Here is a 21,408-nt window from a genome sequence, read left to right as displayed (position 1 = left end):
GCGGGTCATCCGCTCGGCATCGCCCTCGCCATCTGTCTTCTGGAAACCCGACAGAAACCTGGGGCGAGGGCTGCAGTCCTGCTCGCTTTTCTCATATGGAGTACACGCGATTGACAACGGCTTGACACCCGCGGGATATCGTCTGTTGAAGGTGGTTCTACTGCATTTCAAGCCCGCCTTTCTCAGGGAGACTCGAGGCGGCTTAGAAAAGAATGCAGCCCAGCCGCCATTGGTCCCAGCGAGAAGAGATGCGCCAAGGCCTGGCCTGTCCAGCAGCAAGGGAGGGGAGCCGAGAGAATGCGTGCTGGCGGGGTCGGACTTCCCAGGCTGCTCGGAGTCGGGCCTCCTGCCTCTCCTGTGTCTTCGATGCAAAGCAAGCAAGGAACCCCCTGCCGAGCAAGCTTGCTCGGCTCCTGGCGCAGAAATACAGCAGCCGTCCGGGAGCGCCTCGATGACTCACAAGAGGTCTTCCGGCAGACGCTCCGGCGAGCCAGAGCTCCCGTTTTCGGACTGGAAGGTCCTTCCCTGGAATTAGGATACAATCTCATGCGCCTTTGAATCCGGCTTAATCTACACGCCGATCCCCAAACTAGTTGAACTTGCGGGCTCTTTGCAAACTTGGAGAAAGTGGTACTGGATGCCGTAACGGAATGGCTGCCATAGGGGAAGGGCCCAAGCATAAAACTCCGGGAGGCTCCCCAAGGTGTTTGGAGGTCCCAAGAATCTTCCTGGGAGGGAGGTGGCTGTTCGCTGCAGAAAGAGAGGCAGCGCTTTCATGAACCACCCCTGCACCAGGGCCAGGGCCATTTTGGGAAGCCAGGTCTGGGATTTTGCTTTGGAGAAGAGATGCTGGGCAAGGGAGGGGGAGGGGTGCACGTTCCGTGGCAGTTCTCCCCAAAAAGGCAAACTCAGAGTCCTTGACAGGACGGAGGCTGCAAGACTGATTGGTGAATCCTAGGTGAAAATCAGTAGTTTATTCGAGGAGACTACAAACGGCTACATAGGAAGCTTTGTTGCTACAGCTGAGAATATACAAATGTTTGGAGTAGGTCTAGATCCCGGCATTCCCCCACTCCCCACATTTGTTCCCGCAGTCGGTAATCTTACAGGATGCATCAGCTTATCATCAAAGGGTATGCCTGATTCACAACTTGGCAGGAAAGGAAAGCCATAAACCCGGATAGGAGACCAGATGGCCCAAGGGCCAGAGTACCAGGGAGGGGTGACCTGTAGAAGAAAGGCAGCGGCTGCCCCTGGGAGTGGACGATCCTGGGACATTGGTCAAGCTGCCATGGCATGAACATGACAGGGGGAAGTAAGCGTCTGCCCAGAAACACTCCAAGAGGAACCACGTTGGAAGTCACTGATCTTACTTTTTCCAAATTTCCTCCAAGGGCTAGAGAACCAGGGAGGGATGACATGAGGGGGTGGGGGATCCTGGGATATAGCTCAGTCCCGGGATATAGCTCAGAGGCAAACATGTCACTCTGCCACCCCAAGATCGAGCCCCCTTAAGGCTCATCAACTTTGTTGAGACTTTCACTTCCTGGAATGGGTCCCCGAAGCTCTGGCGGAGGGCCCCGCAAGACCCACCGAAGCCCGCAAGTCCAGGGGCGTAACCCGCCACCCACCACCCCACCCCTCCAGTCGCGAGCTAAACAAGCGGACTCAGCTCACCTGGGTGGGGAGCGCATGCATGAAGTCCCTTGCCCGCGCCAAGAAGTACTGGCGTTTCTCCACGCCACCTTCTCATTTCCCACAAAGTCTCTTCTTGCCCGAGTGGTGCCAGCGCGGGCACTGGGGCCGGAACCCCCGGCCACGGCCGATCTCGTGTCCCAGGGGCGACTGAACTGGTCCTTCTCATCCGCTTCCTGCTCCATCCTCCTCAGCGGGGCTGTCTTCTAGTGCTCCCGCTCCCGTTTCGTTTCGGGACGCCGATTCCTCAGCTTTGGTGGCCCATCCGATGCCCGGGCCCAGGTCCTGCCAGACGGTCTCGCGAGATACCCGGTTTGGAGCCCTTGGAAGGGCCCGCTTGGCGCCCGCGGCTGATGAACGCCCGGGCTGAGTGGAGTCGGTTGAGGCCAGCGACTGCGGTTCTCAGCCGCCAGCTGGGTCGCAGCAGCCAGCCCTTGGTCTGCGGCCGCAAGGGCTCCAGCTCTCCGAGCGCCTCGGCCAGGGCTCCTTCGGCCGCTGGCTCTGGACGCGAAGGCCCTCCGGAAGGGCCTCCTGCCAATGATCTCCTCCACAGCTGGTGGCCCCGCCGGGATCGGAGGCCACGGAGGTTTCCGCGGTCCCCTCGGCCACCAGTGCCCCAGTTGGGGGCGCCGTGGAAGGCCAGCGTGGTGTAGAAGTCAGTTTTGGAGCAGATATAGAGCCCGCCGGCATCCCCCCCCCCGCCGCCGCCATTTGTTCCCTCCGCCTGTGAACTTACAGGACGCATCACCTCATGCACAAAGAGCAAGTCCAGTTTACAACTTGACACCTAGAGGCAGGCAAGGGAAGCCGGAACAGCCGTAACGCGATAGGAGAGCGGATGGCCCAAGGGCCAGAGAACCGGGGAGGGGTGTCCCAAAGGAAAAGCCCAAAGGAGGAAGCGATTGCCAGAAAACACCCCAAGATGGACCGCATCGGAGGTCCCTGATCTATGGGATACCTTCTCCTGCTGTCTCGACATCTCCTCCCCATCTCTGGATACGCTACTTGGAACCATGGTTAGAAGAATGCGGCAGGCGCAAATGAAGACCTTTTTCTGCAGGCCGATCCTGTCGCAAATTCCCTCGGAATAAGTTCATTGGAGTTCAGCGGGATTCGCTGCTCGCAAGCCACAATGAACATTTTGGGTGTGCTGATAAATTCATTCGGACGTCAGCAGAGTGAACTGGCTCAGGATCCCGGGCTGAGATTTCGCGCCCGCACTTATTGGGGAAACCCCTCAGAACAAGGCGAGAAGGCCCAGCTCCACAGAGCCGTCTTCTCCCGAGGACGCAGGCTGAGGATTGAGATGTCGGTCCGGCGCTTGCAAAGGAAAAGAGAGGCGTGAGCTCCTCCCATGGAAAATTAAAGTTGCTGAATGGTCTCCTTTATACCTTCTAATGTACCTTTCCAGGGGTAGTCAAACTGCGGCCCTCCAGGTGTCCATGGACTACAATTCCCATGAGCCACGTATGGTCATGTTCATCCACCCAACCCCCCCCCCCATTCCCAAAATGACCAATGATGGGCCTGGAGAGGGTGGGAAGGGGTTGGGCCTGGTGGACTTTTACACTGTTATGCTTCCCAACCATATTCTCCTCAATTGTGCCATTTCTGGGGTTTCTTGAAGCCTGGAGAACGTTTCAGGGGTTTCTCAATGATAAAAAAAAGTTGAGAAAGGCTGACTTAGGTATAGAGCCGTGTGGACATCTCTGGGATTCCGAGACAGGAAGCAGAACTCAACATAGAAGGAACCCTCATATTGGGGAGCAGAGGAGTGATTTAAAAATACCCTGGGGAAGAGGAGGGAGGAAGAATAAAACCAACACTGGCAGCAGCTGGTGCAGGAAAAAAATTTTTTGTTTTTTTTAAGCTGCCCAGGTATGGGAAAAGAAGGCTCATAGTGCAAAATAGGTCATTTTGTTACTCTGTTTAAAAAGGCCAAAAATAAATCCCAAACGCATCTTGGCCATAAAAGCCTTCTTCAGGGTATTCTGCAATGTATAATAGAATAATATTACTGAGTCTATACAATTATAGTTAATATCACACAGCGCATATTTTATATTAAAAGTTTTAAACCCACCCTAAAATGCACAAAATTGCTAGAGCTTATTACACTTAAGATTGCATGTAAAATAACTCCTAGCAAAAAAAAAAGAAAAACCGAAAGATAAGACTGTTCTGATCTTAATTCAAATTGTCTAAACTCAGTAAAGTTATTATTGTACTACACCTTGCAGTTTCCTCTGAAGAAGCCTTGAATGGGCAAAACGCATCGGGAACTCTTTGTAATAATTAAAAAAAAAAACCGAGTTTTTTGCGCCCTCGGCCCTGTGATTGGTGCGGCTCTTTCTTTTCTTTTCATCTGCCCTGCCAATCAGATCTCCAATGGCCAGCCAGGTCCGAGCCCTGCTGGGCAAGAGCCCCACCCAGGCCGGCTGGGCTCCAGGGGGGGGGGGTCCAGGCAGGGAGGAAGAAGAAGAAGAAGAGTTGGTTCTTATATGCCGCTTTTCCCTACCCGAAGGAGGCTCAAAGCGCCTTACAGTCGCCTTTCCATTCCTCTCCCCACAACAGACACCCTGTGGGGTGGGTGAGGCTGAGAGAGCCCTGATATTCCTGCTCGGTCAGAACAGTTTTATCAGTGCCGTGGCGAGCCCAAGGTCACCCAGCTGGGGGCATGTGGGGGAGCGCAGAATCGAACCTGGCATGCCAGAAGTCCGCGCTCCTAACCACTACACCAAACTGGAGGGGCTTCGGGCCTCAGCTCTTCTTCCCAGCAATACGGGATGGTGGCCCGCTAGCCCTCACCAATCCAGGGGGGTTGTGTGACCCTCTTGAAGGGGCTGGGATTGAACGGGAACGAGAGAAAGCGCGCCGGATACGGAGGAGGCTCACGCTGTCTTGACGGGCACCGAGGACGACTGCCTCGCTCTGAAATGCCAGCTATTCCTGGCGTGCTTTGGGCTGGGCTCTTGGATGTGGGCTTGTTCTTTCAAGGGCTGCGGGGAAGCGATCCCGCCAGAGTTAAAGCCCCTGCCTCGGAGCCGGACCTCTCGCTCGGACTCAGCGCACGCCGAGGTCTTTCAAGCCCTCCAGATCGCCTCCTTTGGGGCGTCTTCCGTCCCCTTCGCCGGCAGAGCTTCTGGTCGGTCCTTCGTTCTCTGCACACAGAGTTTGGGGGACATGCCCAGATTGCCCTGCCTGCTCCAGAGTTGTGCTTAGGAGAAGATTCCCGGGAGGAAAAGCACGTCCCCCCTTCCCCAGAGCCACGGCCCCAATTCGCATCGGCAAACCCTGGAGAGCACTTGATCCACCCCATCTTCAGGCTACTCGGGGAGGAAGGAGGAAAGTCAGACAGGGCTTACGCCAGCAAGGTCTTCCCGCCCATCCCAAGGGCGACTCTCACCCCAACCCCAACATGCTCTTCACCAAACCTGCCAGCTGGACTCCTAAATGCAGAATTGCGCATTCCAGAAATGCGCGTGTGCGCGTGCGCGGGTGTGAGTGAGAGAGCGAGAGATCTGGTAACCCTCCCCCCCTCCCAGCCTGAACCCATTGAAGCACAGGGAGGCAATCTGGTTTCTCAAGGCAGGGGGGTAGAATCAGGGAGTATGGGCGTCCCCCCCCCCTAGCTGCGACAGAACACTTGCCCGTATTCAGGGGGATTGCCCGGTTGGTCTGCAACCGCTGTGCCCCTCTGGCTACAGATCTCCGATTGTTATCTGCTTCCTGCGAGTCACCCTGCCATGCCATGCACCTCACCCACCCAGCCCACCCACCCGGCCAGCCTTGGCTGGATCTCGACCTCCGGGCACGAGCGCCTCAAACATCGCCGGTTACTTTTTATTTCATTTCCAGTAGACACATTTCTCGGACAGGTTTCGAACCGGAGGCCGCTTTCTCTTGTCCACGGGGAGGCAGGCAAAGTTTGGGAGGGGAGGCGCCTGTTTCTCCCCCCGCCCCCCGCCCCGTTTCCGGCCAGTCTGCCCAGCGGTGGGGGGCGCTCCGAGGGCGGCTGCTGTGGCGGAGAGGGCGTTGCGGGCCTGGCTTGCCAGTCCTCCGCGGGGCGGGAGGAAGGGAGGGCGGGCGCCTCTTCACCGCTGGGCCTCGGGCGGCGGGGAGGCGTCGGGGCTGGGGGGCAGCAGCTGCAGGGCGCCCAGGGTCCCCTCCGGCGCCTCCTCGCCGGCCTCGTCTTGGCCCGACAGTTCCCCCGACGAGACCACGCAGTCCTGCTCGGGCTCTCCCCGGCTGCCTCCGCCGCCGCCGGCCCCGCCGCCTCCCGCCCGCTTCTTGTCCTCCTCCTTCTTCCACTTCATGCGGCGGTTCTGGAACCAGATCTTGATGTGGCGCTCGGTCAAGTTGAGCATGACGGCCAGCTCCACCCGCCGCGGCCGGGAGATGTACTTGTTGAAGAGGAACTCCTTCTCCAGCTCCAGGAGCTGGGCGCGCGTGTAGGCCGTCCGCGTCCGCTTGCTCTCCTCCGGCTCCGCCGCGAACGAGGCCCCTGCGGGAAACCACCGACAGTTAGACAGGAGCAGAGGGGCCGGGGTCTCGCTCGGGGAGCCAGCCCCCTCCCCTCCTCCCCTCCTCGCCCGGAGAGGTCGAACAGCCTGTCCGGGAAGCCTCAGCATCGGATTGGATCGTAGGAACAGTTTCAGGAGAACCCTTGGAAGGCTCCGTCGAGGCGGCACAGGATCGACCCCCCCCCTCCACAGTGCTGGTTTCTTAAGAGGAAATCTTAATGGGAAAGGAGACTGGTGATAAATGAGCCCCGGGGCTTTGTCCAAGGCCTTCAGGGATGGAGTCAGAGGGTGGTTGCTGCTTTTCCAGACTGTAATTTGAGTCCTTGGGTTCGCCGGTGACTCTGGCTGGCGTCTTCAGAGGCAGGACACGGCCAGAGGGTGTGAAATTCCCATCTGGCCATGTCCTACCTCTGGCGACACCAGCTACAGTTACTGGGAGCCAGCCACACAGTCTGGAAAACCCGCAACAGCCAGTCCTATGACTATTTTTTTTATAATAAGGGACATTAATCACCTGCCTTTTAATCGACTGATCTGGGAGCGCCTTAACGCAATGGAAATAAACCAGCCGATTGCTCAACTCTCCCTAAAAGCTACCGACCCAACGGAGGCGATCGTGCTTGGAAAGAGAAGAAAGAGGAAGATGAAAGGGGGGGGGGGAGCCCAGCAGGAGAGGGACCGACTCGCAGCACAATCGGAAGGAACGTCACTCCAGCCTGACCCCAGTCACAGGAATGGTCTGAGACCGGAGCAACTTTCCTTAGGGCTGCATTGACAAACCGGCTCGCTGGGGAGGGCGGCATAGAAATAAAATAAATAAAGTTTGATGACAGGCTGTTTTGGAGGACGTCGCTTCACAGGGTCATCATCCACGGGAAACGACCCGCACAGACGCACACGTTTTCCCCGTTCCAGAAATACAATCTTGTAAGGAAATAATTCCCTTGATTCTCCCCCCACCAACAGTAGAAGCTAGCCCAGGAAGCAGCAGGCCCTTGCACATGGGCGAGCTCAGGGACTGGTGGCGGCGGGGGGGGGGGGGGATGGAGGTCTATCACCCGGTGCCGACACAGGACAATGTCTGGGGACTTCATTTACGGACAAGAATCCCACAGGATCTGGAATACCGAAGAGCTGCCATTCACGGGGGGGGGGGGGGTGTGTGGAGGGGATGGAGGGAGAAAGCGCACTACTGACCAGGGGAAATAGACCGTCGGCCTACCCTGCGGGATTGCTGTGATTAATAGACTTCTATTCTGCCCTGTCTCCTTGGTCTCAGGGCGGATTCCATCACAATACAATCACACCAGGGTAAAATACAGCAGTGAAATGGAAACGATTGGGTTAAATAACATTAAAATCGAAACGAATCCAGTCGTCTGCCTGGTAGCACGTGTCCACCTGGGGAAGAGGACAAGAGGCGTTAGGAGGGTCTGCCCGGGAGGGATCTCCCTTGGTGCAGGACCCCAGAGGGAATCACCGGGCGCCGGCCTGGCCTGATGGCCCGCAGAGAGCTTCCAACCGCCGACTAAGGACGGAGCGCTGCTTTTTAGTGGCCACCAGGCTCTCACCCAACCCTCCATTCCGACAATGGGGCGCTCTTATTATTACTATATGCATGAAAGACAGTGCTCTGCAATTGGAGATCTGGCCAAATTATTAAGCATTGCTGCTATTATTATTGTTGTTGTTATTATTATTATTATTATTATTGGGACACCCCCCCCCCGGGAAAACCAACACACATGAAGAGGTGCCGAACTCAGGAGCTCCGGGGAGACACCGAAGAAGAGCCGGCCTTCGGAGGGGGGCTGCGGAAAACTTTGTGGCCATTCGGGGAAAACTCTGTGGTCATTCCGCAGCCCGTGGACAGTCCCCCCCCCCCCGCTCTCCTTTCTTTGCTGGCTGCCCGTATAAACTGGCAACGGCTCCTTCTGGGCAGCCTCCCCTCCCCCCTCTCCCTGGAAGGAAAGGACGCCGCAAGCCCCATGGCCGAGAGCAGAGGCCCGTCCGCCGAGTCAACCACGGCGGGATTCTGGCTCTGAGGAGCTCCCTGGGCTCCTAACGGGAGGGGGGGGCATCCCCGGAGCCCTTTCGTTTCAAGTCTGCGTCTGGAACACAGGAGGGGGGCCTACTTCGGGATGGGCCCCTTAGGGAAGGCGCTGGGGCAGCCGGGAAAGGGTCGCGCTCCCCCTTTCACCGAGACCAGAACTGCAGGGCCGATGAGTCCCCCGCGCCCTTCCCTCTTTTGAACACAGGACTGGAATTAGAGCCCCTCTATGGGCGACCCCGTAGCGTTTTCTAGGGAAGAGACACTCAGGGGAGGTTTGCCATTTCCTGCTTCTGTGTGGCGACCTTGTGCCGGTCTCGCATCCAAATAATGGCCAGGGCAGATCCTGGCCAAGATATAGACTGTACAGGCCAGGACTTTCTCCCATGTTTCAAGGGTAAGCGCCATGAATGAGGGAATAAATTTCCTTTAGTGACTTGCCCCGAATAGAGCTCTTGTTGATTCTCAAAGCCACCAGGACTCAAAAGGTTTTGCCTTTGATTGCATCGAGGCTCCTTAAGGTAGAGTGAAACAAAACGCAACTTTCCCTCTAAGTTTTCCCAGTAAGAGTTGTCCTTCATATATCAGAAGCTCTGATTTAGGAAATGACATACTGGAGTTTTAAAAATCATATTACTAGGACAGCTTAACTCGGCTATTCCTTTTCATTAATTACACGGAGACGTGTGTGTCTACCATAGACTGCAGAATTTGGAAAGCGAGCAGAAATCTGATACTGTAACTGAAACCACGCTGAGATTAAACCTAAAAGTTAAATCGGTGCAGGAATGACATAACAGGATCAGTCATTATGGATTACGTTTTCTGGTTCTTGTGTTGATTTGACGTGGAAGACCAAGATTCAAATCCAGTAGCAATCTGGAGATAGCTACAACAAATAACATAACAAAATATTTGTTGTTGTTGTTAGGTGCGAAGTCGTGTCCCATCCATCGCGACCCAATCTGGAGATAGCTACAACAAATAACATAACAAAATATTTGTACAAAATATATATTTTTAAAATTTTTAAATTAGGGGATCTGAATATCAAGCTTTCCTGGTAAGGTAAAGGTAAAGGTATCCCCTGTGCAAGCACCGAGTCATGTCTGACCCTTGGGGTGACGCCCTCTAGCGTTTTCATGGCAGACTCAATACGGGGTGGTTTGCCAGTGCCTTCCCCAGTCATGACCGTTTACCCCCCCAGCAAGCTGGGTACTCATTTTACCGACCTCGGAAGGATGGAAGGCTGAGTCAACCTTGAGCCGGCTGCTGGGATTGAACTCCCAGCCTTATGGGCAAAGCTTTCAGACGGCTGCCTTACCACTCTGCGCCACAAGAGGCTCATGCTTTCCTGGTAGATGAATACAAATACATTAAATGCACATGGCACACATTCCGGAAGTATTATATATTCCCCACAACCAGATATTGTTCTTTCCTATGCTGTGTGGTTAAGCCAAGAATTTCTTATACATAAGGCTATGATCTCCTCCTCGATCCGGAATGGACTTTCCAATCGCTCTGGGTGTGTGTCGCACCAGCCAGGGGATGTAGCTGAACCCACTTGGAACGTTTTTCTCCTCTTTGGTTGTGTGTTTGGGCTCTGGAGAGCCTTCCCTCCCTTGGCCAGATAACAGGGACCCAAGGAAGGGATCTGATGTTGGAGTATGCAATGTCTGGTGTACAAACCAGGAAGAAGAAAGATTCAAATGAGTAGCCGTGTTGGTCTGAAGTAGCACAATAAAATCAGAGTCCAGTGGCACCTTTAAGACCAACAAAGATTTAGTCAAGGCGTGAGCTTTCGAGTGCAAGCACTCTTCATCAGGAAGAGGAAGACCGTGATGGGGGCAGCAAGAAGGCTGTTAGATGGACCAGAGAGTTCAGGACCTTTCTATCTTTTAAGTGTGCTTTTTCTTTTTCTTTTTTCTGTTTTTTTTTTTTTGAGCTGATTCAAAGTCCAAAGCTTCCACCTGAGATGTTGTGGGTCTGGAAGGTGCAACTGGGCTGGAATCTTGCTCTTCTACTGACTAGGCGATTTATTGTGTGTTTATCAGTTGTTTGTATTGATCCCTCGAGGAGGCCAGAAGAGGCGGGTCTCTCCTTCCCTGAAGGTTTCCTTAGGGGGCCTCTTGTCGCGGCAAGGACGGCGGCCTCCGTTCTCGGAGCTCCTGGTTTCTCTTCCGGAAGGGCCGGCCCGCCTGGGCGTAGCCCCTGACCAGGACCGGGCCGGAAGGCTTCGAGGAATATCGGACTCCTGCTGGCCGAGATTACCGGTCGGTTCGGGCCTCTTGTTCCGGTTTCTGTCGCGGCCTCCGCTGCCTTGTCGTGAGTCTCTCTCCGGCTTGAGTGGACCAGAGCCGAAGTGACTCCGGAGCCGAGATCCTTTCTCATCTCTCAGAGAAAGGTATTTGACCAGCCGGCGTCGCACAAGTCCATTTCTTCGGGGATTTCCCCTCGAGCCTAAACAGAGTCGCCGTCTTCTAGGTGCACTCGCTCCAAGGAGAAGGTTGACACGCTGTGGCTGGATCGGGGCCCCGTGTCTCTAGCCTCTCGGAAAGTTTGCCCGAGGGACTGACAACGATTTTTGGGACACAGGAGACGGCGGAAATGAGACCCTTCGGCATCCCGCTGGAACACAACTAGCAGCGCTTTTGGCTGGGCTGTTTTCTTTCGTTTCTGAGAGTCCAGGTGTGCGGTGGATTCAGGTGGGCAGTCGTGTGGGCCTGAAGCCACAGGACCACGTTTGAGTCCAGGGGCACCTTGAAGACCAACCAAGGGTGGTTCTGGGCATGCGGGAGGCCCGGGTTCATGTCCTTCCCTAATTTCTACTCTAGGCCCCTCGGCCAAGCCATTCATCTCTTCGGGTTTTGTAGGATACGCTGCAGGAGGGTCGAGCCCTGCGCTCCGGACCAACCCCCCCCCCCCTTTCAGGAAGGGGGGAAAAGTCACGTTTAAAAAAAAGACCGATAATCAATTTCCCACGATCAACCAATAGCCCGTTGTTTTTTTCCTCCAACGACATCTAGAAGAAGACCAATTTCACAGCAGCATCCAAAGCATTGGCAAGAGGCTGAGCGCGCCTACCTCCTAAGAAGCGACCGCTCCCTGATCGGGATAGTCTTGGAAAGCGAAGCGGGCTCAGCCCTGACTAGTAGGGCGGTGAGAGACAAAGAACACGGCGGTGAGACAGGAGCAAAATGGAGCCTGGCCACAGCAGCAGACAGCTAAAGGAAGCGGGGCAAGACCGAATGAGATGGAGACATCGGAGCCAACAGGTCACCCAAAGTCGGCCATGACTGAAGGGCTAACCTCCTCCCCCTCCTCTCCCAAGGAACACTAAAGAGGGTCACGGCGCAGAGGCAGGCCATGGCAAACCACCTCCCAATATCCCTTGCCTGGCTGCCCTGCAATCCGCGGGTCTCCTGGCTGCGCTGCACATGCCGTAGGCTCAGGGCTGGCCAGATTGTGGCTCTCCAGGTGTCCGTGGACTACAATTCCCATGAGCCCCTGCCAGCTGGGAATTGTAGTCCACGGACACCTGGAGAGCCACAGCCTGGCCACCCCGCTAAATGACAGATACTAACCCTGATTTCATTCCTTGCCTGATTAATTTTTTCTGCTCTGCCATTATGTAGGAACATGACCAAAGCAAGCCAAAGCGAAAGCGGCACTTGCTTCCTTTCAATAGATCAGCGATATAAACTAGGGATTTATGGTCTCGGGAAAGGTGGCGTTTGGGGAACGTTTGCAGTTCTTCCTACCATCCTGTTCTCCTGGATATCCAAGGGGCTGGCCACCTTGATACGGTCTGCATCCCCTCCCCCCCTTCCCAAAAAAAGTCTCATCTCTTCGACTGGATAGGGCAGAGGTAGTCAAACTGCGGCCCTCCAGATGTCCATGGACTACAATTCCCATGAGCCCCTGCCAGAGATCGCTCAGAAATACTTTGTTTAAAGCAGTTCTCCTGATGAGTCTAATACTCCAAACTGTGGCTCTCCATATGCCCATGGACAACTTATTGGCAGGGGCTCATGGGAAATGTAGTCCATGGACAACTGGAGAGCCACCCCTGCGTAAATCAATGCCACCTGGGTGGGGTGTGTGAGTTAATTTATTGCATCTGATATAAATCTCATCGGTTTTAGGAACTTTTCCTATCCGAATAGGGTCCTGGAGCTCTGATCCTAACCCAGATGTGCCTGAAAGAAACGGATGTGATCGTCCTAGAATAAACCTAGAAATGTTTCTTCAGAAAGAGCACCCCTGGAAGTGGAATTTCGGTCCTGAACAGCTTGACCGTGTGAAGGGTGGACTGGAACTGCAAACGGTTGGGAGATTCCATTCCCCTGACATTTTGTTTGTGGGCAATTCTGGCTCAAAGTATTTGCTAAGGAGGGTTGCTTGTCAATGGATTCTGATTTCAAAAGTATAGATTCAAATGAGTAGCTGTGCTGGTCTGAGGTCGCACAATAAAATCAGAGTCCAGTAGCACCTTTAAGACCAACAAAGATTTATTCAAGGCGTGAGCTTTCGAGTGCAAGCACTCCTCCTCGGACTATGAACTGGCCATCATTAGGAATATATAGCCCGAGGAAGAGTGCTTGCACTCGAAAGCTCACGCCTTGAATAAATCTTTGTTGGTCTTAAAGGTGCTACTGGACTCTGATTTTACTGATTTCAAAAGTGTGGGGCCCAGAGCACGCAGAAGATCCCAAATCCAGGCATCTGCGACTGGAAACCTCCCTCCTGGAGCGACCCTCCTTCAGCACTGACCTTGACAGATCAATGGGATGCCTCCGTAGGAGGCCCCTTCATGCATCCACGTCGGTTCCCCCCCCCCCCCTGCCCCATGAAAGGAATGCTTTGTCCCATTCAGACTTAGTTCTCAATCGTTGCTGATTGCAACACAACATATGCTGAACTGACTGGGCTTCACCGATACATCATGGCCATCCTATGTCATGTACATGGGGGGTTTATACATCCTAAAACAGTTACCATTCCATGTGGCCATTGTGTGTGCTGTGGACACAACTGCTCATGTATCATGGACTAAACATGTCAAGGGTGACTTATGGATGGAGGGCTTTCATCTATGCAAAAACACCCCGGAAGTCAGCCTTCGGCTCTATTGTCATGCCGGTGGCCAGACTATGCTAAAATGGCCCATTCTGTGGTTTACTAGAGCTGTCGGATCTTGACTCCATGATATCAGACTGCGTGCCCATGCAAAGCTGAGCTGTGGATAAAATCTGGGAACTGACTCGCCATTTTGGTCGTAGCTTCATGGCCTGGGTACAACACACAACATGCAGAAGGGCTCAGATGTCAACTCTCTGCATTGTCCCTTCCAGGGGTCTGTCCCAGGCAAACTGTTGGAACTATTTCTTGTAAATTGTTCTGGCTCAGGTGAGAGTAGTGTGTTCATTTTCTTTAACGTGCTATGCCTTTTGTTACCCTTAAAGTGGCTTTTCTCTTTCTATCAATAGAAAAGGAAGAAATTAGCACCATTAATTCTAAAAGAATTTTAGCTAAATTGTAATTCCATTTGCATTTATTTTGTGCCATTAGAATTACATTTTTAAATGTGTGTCCTGTCATGTAAAGTTTTAAAACTTTTTTTGTTGTGGCACACTATTTATTACTAATTATTAAATTTATTAGACTTACTTATTGGCTGCCCCTCTCTCAGGTAGGCTTGGGGTGGCTTCCATCAATAGAAACACATAATCCCATGAAATATAAAACATTTAAAATAGTAGTTCTAAAAATTCCTATTCTAAAAACCATCCTAGAGTGCCCGATCATTCTGGCACTGATCTTGCGTCCAGATTTCAGGATGGACAGGGAGGTGGAGAGGGGACATTCTGGCCTTGTGTAGGGCTTATAATGGCATCAACCAAATGTTACATGTTCCTGTTTATGCCGTGATGTTATGGCCTATGGCTGCAACAATAAGAATAAACTTCGAACTTCAAGTCAATTATTCTCTCTCTCTCTCTCTCTCTCTCTCTCTCTCTCTCTCTCTCTCTCTCTCTCTCTCTCTCTCTCTCTCTGGGATGGGATGGAAATTTGGCTGCGATGACCGACGCCCCAAAATTAATGTTTCTTGGAATCTGTTCCATTAATTCCAGCGGCACCAGCTCCTCTTTACCTGTTGGGTGAATCAGTGTTTCCAGCAGTAAATTTCTGCCTGTAGCCAAATAATGCCTCACAGGGCTCGCAGAACGGATGGGGATGAGGCGGGAGCGGAATATACCCCTGCACTCATGGCATTAGTTCTTGATAGATTCCAGTGGGGAGCCGCGTTGGTCTGAAGCAGCACAACAAAACAAAATCAGAGTCCAGTGGCACCTTTAAGACCAACAAAGATTTATTCAAGACGTGAGCTTCCGGAAGAATGCTTGAAAGCGCACACCTCGAAAAACCTTGGTTGGTCTTAAAGGCGCCACTGGACTCTGATTAGTTCTTGAGAACGACATGTAGACATATTAGTTATTTACACCCCACACTTCTTCCCAGTGGGGACCCAAAGTCGCTTACATGGTTTCCCTCGCCTCCCTTTCTTCCCCACCACAGCCCTGCGAGGTAAGGTGGGCGGAGAGAGAGTGCCTGTCAGCCCGGTCAGCGCGCAGGGGCAAGCAATGGCAAACACCACTCGACTGCGCCGCGCTTTCCCGCCGCTGCCACCCTTGGGAACAAGGAAATACGCCCGGCTGACTATCCCAGGGGTAGTCAAACTGCGGCCCTCCAGATGTCCATGGACTACAATTCCCACGAGCCCCTGCCAGCATTCGCTGGCAGGGGCTCGTGGGAATTGTAGTCCATGGACATCTGGAGGGCCGCAGTTTGACTACCCCTGGACTATCCAGTAGAGCAGGGGTAGTCAACCTGTGGTCCTCCAGATGTCCATGGACTACAATTCCCATGAGCCCCTGCCAGCAAACTCTGGAGGACCACAGGTTGACTACCCCTGCAGTAGAGGATCAGCACCTAGTATGGCTTGGGGGCCTGGATAAGCATCGGGGAGGGAGTGCTGGGAGGGGGGAAGAGTTGATTTTCAAGGGGAGAAACTGATGCTACCCTCTCCGTTTTAAAATGGAGCTCAATTGTACCACCGACCTTGCTTTTTAGGTCGAAAGCCCTGGGCTCAAACCAGAAAAGAGAAAAGAAAAAAGGAGCTAAAATGAAAATCGGCAGCTATTCAAACCTGGTCGGCGGCTTCCACGGCTGCCGCTCGGCCTTGTGCAGAACGAAGTCTGAAGTTGAGCCATCGCCATTCAGCTTTGCCTTTGGCAACCGACAGCGCAGTCTACACCGCGCGGGGCAGCCCGAGGCACAGTCCCGCCAGCCGAAGGGCCCGAAGTTCTGCGCCAGGCCCTAAACTCAAGCCCCAGGAGCCCGCCGGCGCCTTTTCCCCGCCTGGCCCGTGTGGCCGGAGGCAGCGGCTGCCGAACCACGAGAGCCCCCGTAGCCCCCGTGTCAGGCTGATGTGCACCCCGGGGGGTGGGGAGAGGAAGCCGAGGACGCCACGCCAGGCCGGCCTGCAGTGCACCGCCGCCCCATTGGGGAGCTCCCCAGCGTTCTGGGGCGAGGAAATCCCATTCTGGAGACCGGCTCTTCTATCACCCCCCCCCCCACCCACCCCATAGCAGCATTGTCGACCGGGACACCCCTCCACCCAAGCGAATCTCCCAAACCCCGTGGTGGGGTGGGGTGGAGAGGCCGCCCCGTTTGGCAGGGATGCTGGACGCCCCCCCCCCAGCAAATCTAGCCCGCGCCCTCCAAGATCCAAAGCAGGAAGAGAAAGGAGCAGCTTCCGTTTACGAGCACCACGTGCTACCATTACTCGCAAGTAGGTCTCACCGAATTTGGCGACGCCACCCAAGGAGTGACGGTGAGTCGGTCCCAGGGATGGAAGGCAGCCCTCCTTGCCCCCTGCATCCAGGAAGGCTGGCTCCAAGAGGCGGCCTCGGGCATCGGGGTGGGTATCCTGGGGGGGGGGGGGTGTTTGGGGCTGTCTCCGGGATTAGCTTCGGTGGATTAGCGGAATATGTCGCCTTTACCCCTTCCCTCCGCCATCGTCTCTCCTTTGACAGGCCCGGCCTCGAGGAAGGGGTTGTTTGTTAACCCCGGGAGGAAATTTATAACACTCCCCCCCCCCCCCACACACACACACATCATTTCTGCTGTCCCTCTGAACAAAACCCGTCGTGCACTGTTTGCAGAAAGGCGTGACCTGGAGCACGCGAGACGCCTGGCCCGATAACATTGTCCAGCTGGAGCCGGAAAGCTTCCCCCCCCCCCGCCCCTTCCTGGTGGGCGCCTCGTTCCCCCGGGGGGATCGGACGGCACCCTCGCGGCCCCTGTGCCGTCCGGAAGAGGAGGAGGAAGCAGGCCTGGAAGGACCTCCAGGTGCCCAGGCCCGAGGGCAAGCACGCCTGGTCCTGCTCCTTGGTCACTCAGCACTTCCAGTGAGGCTCCCTCCCAAAACAAAGCCCGAGGCCGGTGTCACCTTTGAGGCCACCCAGGGGTGAGTCAAGATGCAAGGCCCCCTGCCTCAGCTATGTCTGCTTCGGGGCGCCGCACACGGAAGCTCCCGCCGGGGAGAAGACTGGGTGCGTTGGTCGGAAAGCGCCGCCGTCCGACCGGGCAAATCTAGTCCGTTGCCTCGAAGATCCAAAGTGGACACCCGGCTGCCCGGCTGAAGCTTCCCCCCAAGGAAGGGCCTGTGCGGCTGCCGCTTGGGGGGCCAAATGGGCTTCCGGCCCTTCCATGAGTTGCAGCTGAGGCTGGTCGAAGCGATTCAGAGACTCGTGGGGCTGGAAGGGGCCCCCGAGCCGTCGAGCTCAAGCCCCTGCTCAAGGCCGGATCGCCCAGCTCCCACCGCCTTCCTCAGCCCCGCTGCTCCGAACCGAAACCGCGCTGGGGGAGGAAAGGGCCATCGGACCGGCCCCGTCGGATGCCCGAGGTGGTTGGCCCTGTCCGGCCTCCGTCGCAATCCTGGCCTGCCTAGGGAGTGGGGCGTGGGGCGGGTGTCTCCCACCAGACCGACCTCCGACCAAGCCATTTCAGGCGGGAGAAAGAGCCAGCCCGTGGGCCACCCTGGCGTTTCGGCCGCGGATCTTGAGACCAGGTTTCCCTGGGCCCAGAAGGTAGTGCGGGCAAGGCCACCTGTCCGGAAGCAGAATGGCCCGGCCCTCTGTGGGCACCAGCCGGCCCCGTCCAAAGTAACTGAGCCGAGAGCCAAAGGCCCAGTCCTTTGCCCCCCACGGGACACGTCCAAGGTCCGGCCACCGCACGCTCCTCTGCTCTGCTCTCCCCCGGCCCCAGAAGACATCACGGGCGTGCTGCTCGGCTATACCGGATAAGGAGCCGAACCACAACGAGACCTCGGCCCTGCGGCCCTGCCGGATAAAGCAAAGCAAAAGCAAAGCCGGGCGGAGGATCCCGGGCTTTCCGAGGCTTGTTCTCCGGCCTGAAGCCCCACTGGGCCTCCGCGCCCCACAGCCTGCCCAGCAGCCTTCCACGTGTCGCGCGTCTCCTGTCGGGGCAAAAGGCCGGGGACAGCCAGGGGAAGGCAGGTTCAGACGAGGCCCTGCTTCAGAGTCGCCTTTCATTTAGGGGCCTGCAGGCCGCAGTTGAAACTCGTGACCCCCTCCTGGGGAGAAAGGCCTCCTGCGATGTGCGGGATATGGCGCCGGAAAACATGTCGGGGGTGGGTGTGCTTCCTCTCAATAATACGGAAAGGCCTGCAGTGAAATCGGTCGACATTTACTCAAATGCAAAATCCCCTCGTATCCCTTTCCCGTTAAAGAAAGAAAGAAAGAAAGAAAGAAAGAAAGAAAGAAAGAAAGAAAGAGAAGAAAGAAAGAAAGAAAGAAAGAAAGAAAGAAAGAAAGAAAGAACGATAGTTATAGTAAAGTGACCATTAATAAATTTAGGGCGTGTCGCATTTTAAGGGGGTCGTTTTAGATCAAAATCATTTTAATCCCGCAACTATTTTTTCTAAAGCAAGAACCGACCGGGCCAACGTCAATTTAAGGCAGATATCCGGTGCCTGGGAGCGCGGCGATTCTCTCCCAGCAGCAGGCCAGCCCTGCAAGGTCGAGCCACAGGCCGCGTTCCTGCCTCGAAAGGAGTCGGTCTCCGGAGGCCTGCTCCTTGGCTCCCCGCGACTCTCCTCCGGTTCCACCTGAGCAAGGCAGCGGCGGCGGGGGTAGGACGCTGGCGGCAGTTTCGGGTTCGCATCCAGCGGCAACCGAGAGCGAGCGCGGGACAGAAGGGGCGCACAGGGCCCCCGAAGCAGCAAGAGGGGGGGGGACCGCAGACCCCGCGCCCTGCCAGGCGACCCCGGGCGCCAGGAGGACCTGCTTCAAGTTCAGACTCTGGTTTATATTTCCGGACTTCCGATGGCACAAGCGGCTTCCTTTCGTGGGAAGGCAGCGCGCCGAGGCGGTTCTGAAAAGGGCCCGGTGCCGACGAGCAGGCTGGTGGGTGTGGACTCCGTGGTCCAGGAAGGCCTGGCGCCCCGGGAGGCGGCTGGCGGAGAGTCGGAAGGCGATCCCAACAGGATCACTTCTCCGCTTCAGGGGAAAGATCCTCCCCCCACGGCGACTCTCGAAGAACCAGGAAGGGCTTGATCTAAAGCGGGGGGAACCTCCGCCGCCCCCACCCCGAATGCACCTCCCCAATCTGGGGGCGGCCCGCAGGGACTGGGGGAGCAGGGAAGCGGTCCCGTTTGCAGGCCTGCCGGGGCAGAGGACTTCTTGGTGGGCGAAAGGGCGCCGGATTCGCCTGGCCGCGGCCCTCTGCGCGATCCGAGCCTGGTTGTCGCCTCCTCTCTGGCAGAGGGAACGGGAGGCCGAGGGGCGCGGGGCTCTCTCCCGTTCCAGCCTCCGCGGCCCAGCCTATCCAAATGGGAGAGGAGGGCCCCTTGGGACCCCGTGGGGGAGACAGGTGGGGGTATAGAATAGATCGAGGAAAGAGAGAACTATCTGGATCGCTGGCTTTTAACCACTCTAGATCCTGTTAAGCCTCTCTAGATCCTGTTGATGGTGCGACAGAAAATGATATGTGATAATGTGGCCAGGATTGGGGAAATACCATTGATCTGGTTAATAATGCACACTTGTTTTCTCCAACGGCCTCGGTCTACCTGGGAGGAAGTGCTGACACTGGGACAAAGGGGGGAAAGGAAGGGTCATTTACGGCCTAGTTCCTTTCCAATTTACTGTCATGCCAGAAGGCCTCACACATCAGGGTCACACCCTGCCCAGTGGCTTCCCGTCCACCCCGGTTAAGGGCTTCGGGTTGTCCTCGCGGCTCGCCATTTCGGTTGCTCCCGGTTGCCTTTCTGACGGACCTCTGCTGGGTGCTGGACGCGCAGGATTTCTCTCCCCCGACACGGGTCTCTCCTGTCAGTCAGGGGCCCCGACGACGACTAGCAGGAAGGGAGAGGGCTTCCACATCGGAAGGGAAACCGTCCAGGCCAGCCTTGGCCCTTCGCGCCTGAGAGCCTTTGCAAGAACCTCCTCTCGCGAGGACGGGCTGCTCCCCACTCACCCCCCCCTCCGCCAGCTTTTCCATGGGCCAGGCTGCAGATGGCTTTTTATGGAGGCGAGCAGGGGGGGCGGGCGCGGGGGTGGTGGTGGTGGCAAACACACATTTAATCTGCACCACCCTCTTCTGCTCCCGTGCCGGAATCATTCATCCCCACAGTCCTCTTATGATCGTTGCCCGCAGAGAAGCTGGGAGCCCCGGCCCTTGGCCCTCCCAGCGCTGGGGGAGAAGTGGGGTTGTTCAGCGGGGCCCAAGCAGCAGAGAGCGAGGGGGAGGGGAGGGGGGTCTTACCGGAGGCGAGCCACTGGCCCTTCCAGGCGTGGGACTTGGTGGATTTCATCCAGGGGAAAGGCAGCGGCGCGCGCGGCTCCTCCACCGCGCCCGGGTCGAGGCCGTCTGCGAAGGCGAGCGCCTCGGGGTGCGGGTGCGGGAGCTGCGGCGGGTGATGCGGGGGCGGCTGCGGGTGGTGGTGGAGCTGGGCGAGGCCGGGGTCGTCGGCGATGGGCGGCACCTCGTAGGGGGAGATGTCCGGCGGGCTGCCCGGGTCCAGGCCGGCCAGGGCGCCGGCGTAAGGGGGCTCGGGCGTCGGCTGGTGCCGCCCCATGTAGAGGCAGGCGGGTGGGCTGGGCTGGTAGTCCTGGGGCTGGCCTCTCTGGAAGGCGCACGGCTCCTTGTACAGCTGGCCGGAGGCGTAGTAGTGGCCGTCGGCGTTCATGGCGCCTCCGAGCAAGGCGCGCCCGGGGCGCAGGCTGGGCGATGCCTCTGACAGGTCGGTCCCCCGCACCTGCCCGCACGGCCTCCGGAGCCGGGACCAGGACCTCTCGGCCGAGCTCCGGGATTGGCTCTCCGCCCGCCCACGTGCGTCCCCCGGGCACCCGCATTGGGCGACGCCTTCCCAATCGGAGGAGGCTCTTGGTCACCTTCGGGGCCCGCCGCGCTGTCCTTTCGCTTTCTGCCCCCAAACCCGCCCCGTCTGGCCGCCCGCCCGCCAATCCCGCCGCGGCCTTCCACGCGCCCGCCTCATTGCCCGAAGGCTGCCTGCACGGCTCCGCCCGAACCTCCCCGGCGTTTCTGAGCAGGTGCAGAGTGCTGAGGCACAGGCTCCCACGGGTGGCGCTCCCGGGCTGGGCGGGGGCGGGATCGGGCCACCAAGGGTTCAAGGAAGTCTAGAGCGGGGGGCCTCACTCCTCCTTCGCAGCCCGACCCACGAGTGTCTGCGGAGCTTGCGAGTTAGCCAGACCCGTCCCTTGCCTGGGACCTGGTGCTCGAAGCACAAAGTTCCCTGGAGAGGCGGCGCTTGAGGAACTGCGGGTTAGACCTATTAATGGGAAGAGCTCCCACGACCATGGTTGGTGTCCTGGATAAAGAGCGGCGCCCTCCCATATGGCAAGCCGGTTTTCATTCCCCCTTCTTCCTCCAGGGCCTTCCTCCTTCCTCCTCCAGGGGCAGCCAGCTGGGTGACTTGGGGCCGGTCACAGTTCTCGTAGAGCTCTCTCAGCCCCACCTCCCTCTCAGGGTGTCTGTTGTGGAGAGAGGAAGGGAAGGGGATGGCAAGCTATTCTGAGACTCCGTGGG

General features: G+C 56.7%; 1 protein-coding gene across 1 annotated transcript; it reads right to left on the bottom strand.

Annotated features, from left to right (window-relative positions):
- Positions 1-5,524: 5,524 nt before the first annotated feature.
- On the bottom strand, positions 5,525-20,648 carry PDX1 (pancreatic and duodenal homeobox 1). The gene is made up of 2 exons (XM_077341783.1): positions 20,125-20,648; positions 5,525-6,199 (listed from the first exon to the last, which is right to left on the bottom strand). Exons 1-2 carry the CDS (start codon positions 20,546-20,548, stop codon positions 5,790-5,792), a joined length of 834 nt encoding a protein of 277 aa, XP_077197898.1. The 5' UTR covers positions 20,549-20,648; the 3' UTR covers positions 5,525-5,789.
- Positions 20,649-21,408: the final 760 nt, after the last annotated feature.

The sequence above is a fragment of the Paroedura picta genome, chromosome 6, assembly GCF_049243985.1.
Source record: "Paroedura picta isolate Pp20150507F chromosome 6, Ppicta_v3.0, whole genome shotgun sequence".
Classification (NCBI taxonomy): Eukaryota; Metazoa; Chordata; class Lepidosauria; order Squamata; family Gekkonidae; genus Paroedura; species Paroedura picta.
This window is presented reverse-complemented; position numbering and strand designations above follow the sequence as displayed.

Excerpts from the sequence above, each read along its gene's own strand:
- PDX1 (XM_077341783.1), bottom strand. The coding sequence starts at position 20,548 with ATGAACGCCGACGGCCACTACTACGCCTCCGGCCAGCTGTACAAGGAG. Across the intron at positions 6,200-20,124 it reads GGGCCAGTGGCTCGCCTCCG|GGGCCTCGTTCGCGGCGGAG; the intron begins GTAAGACCCCCC and ends GGTTTCCCGCAG.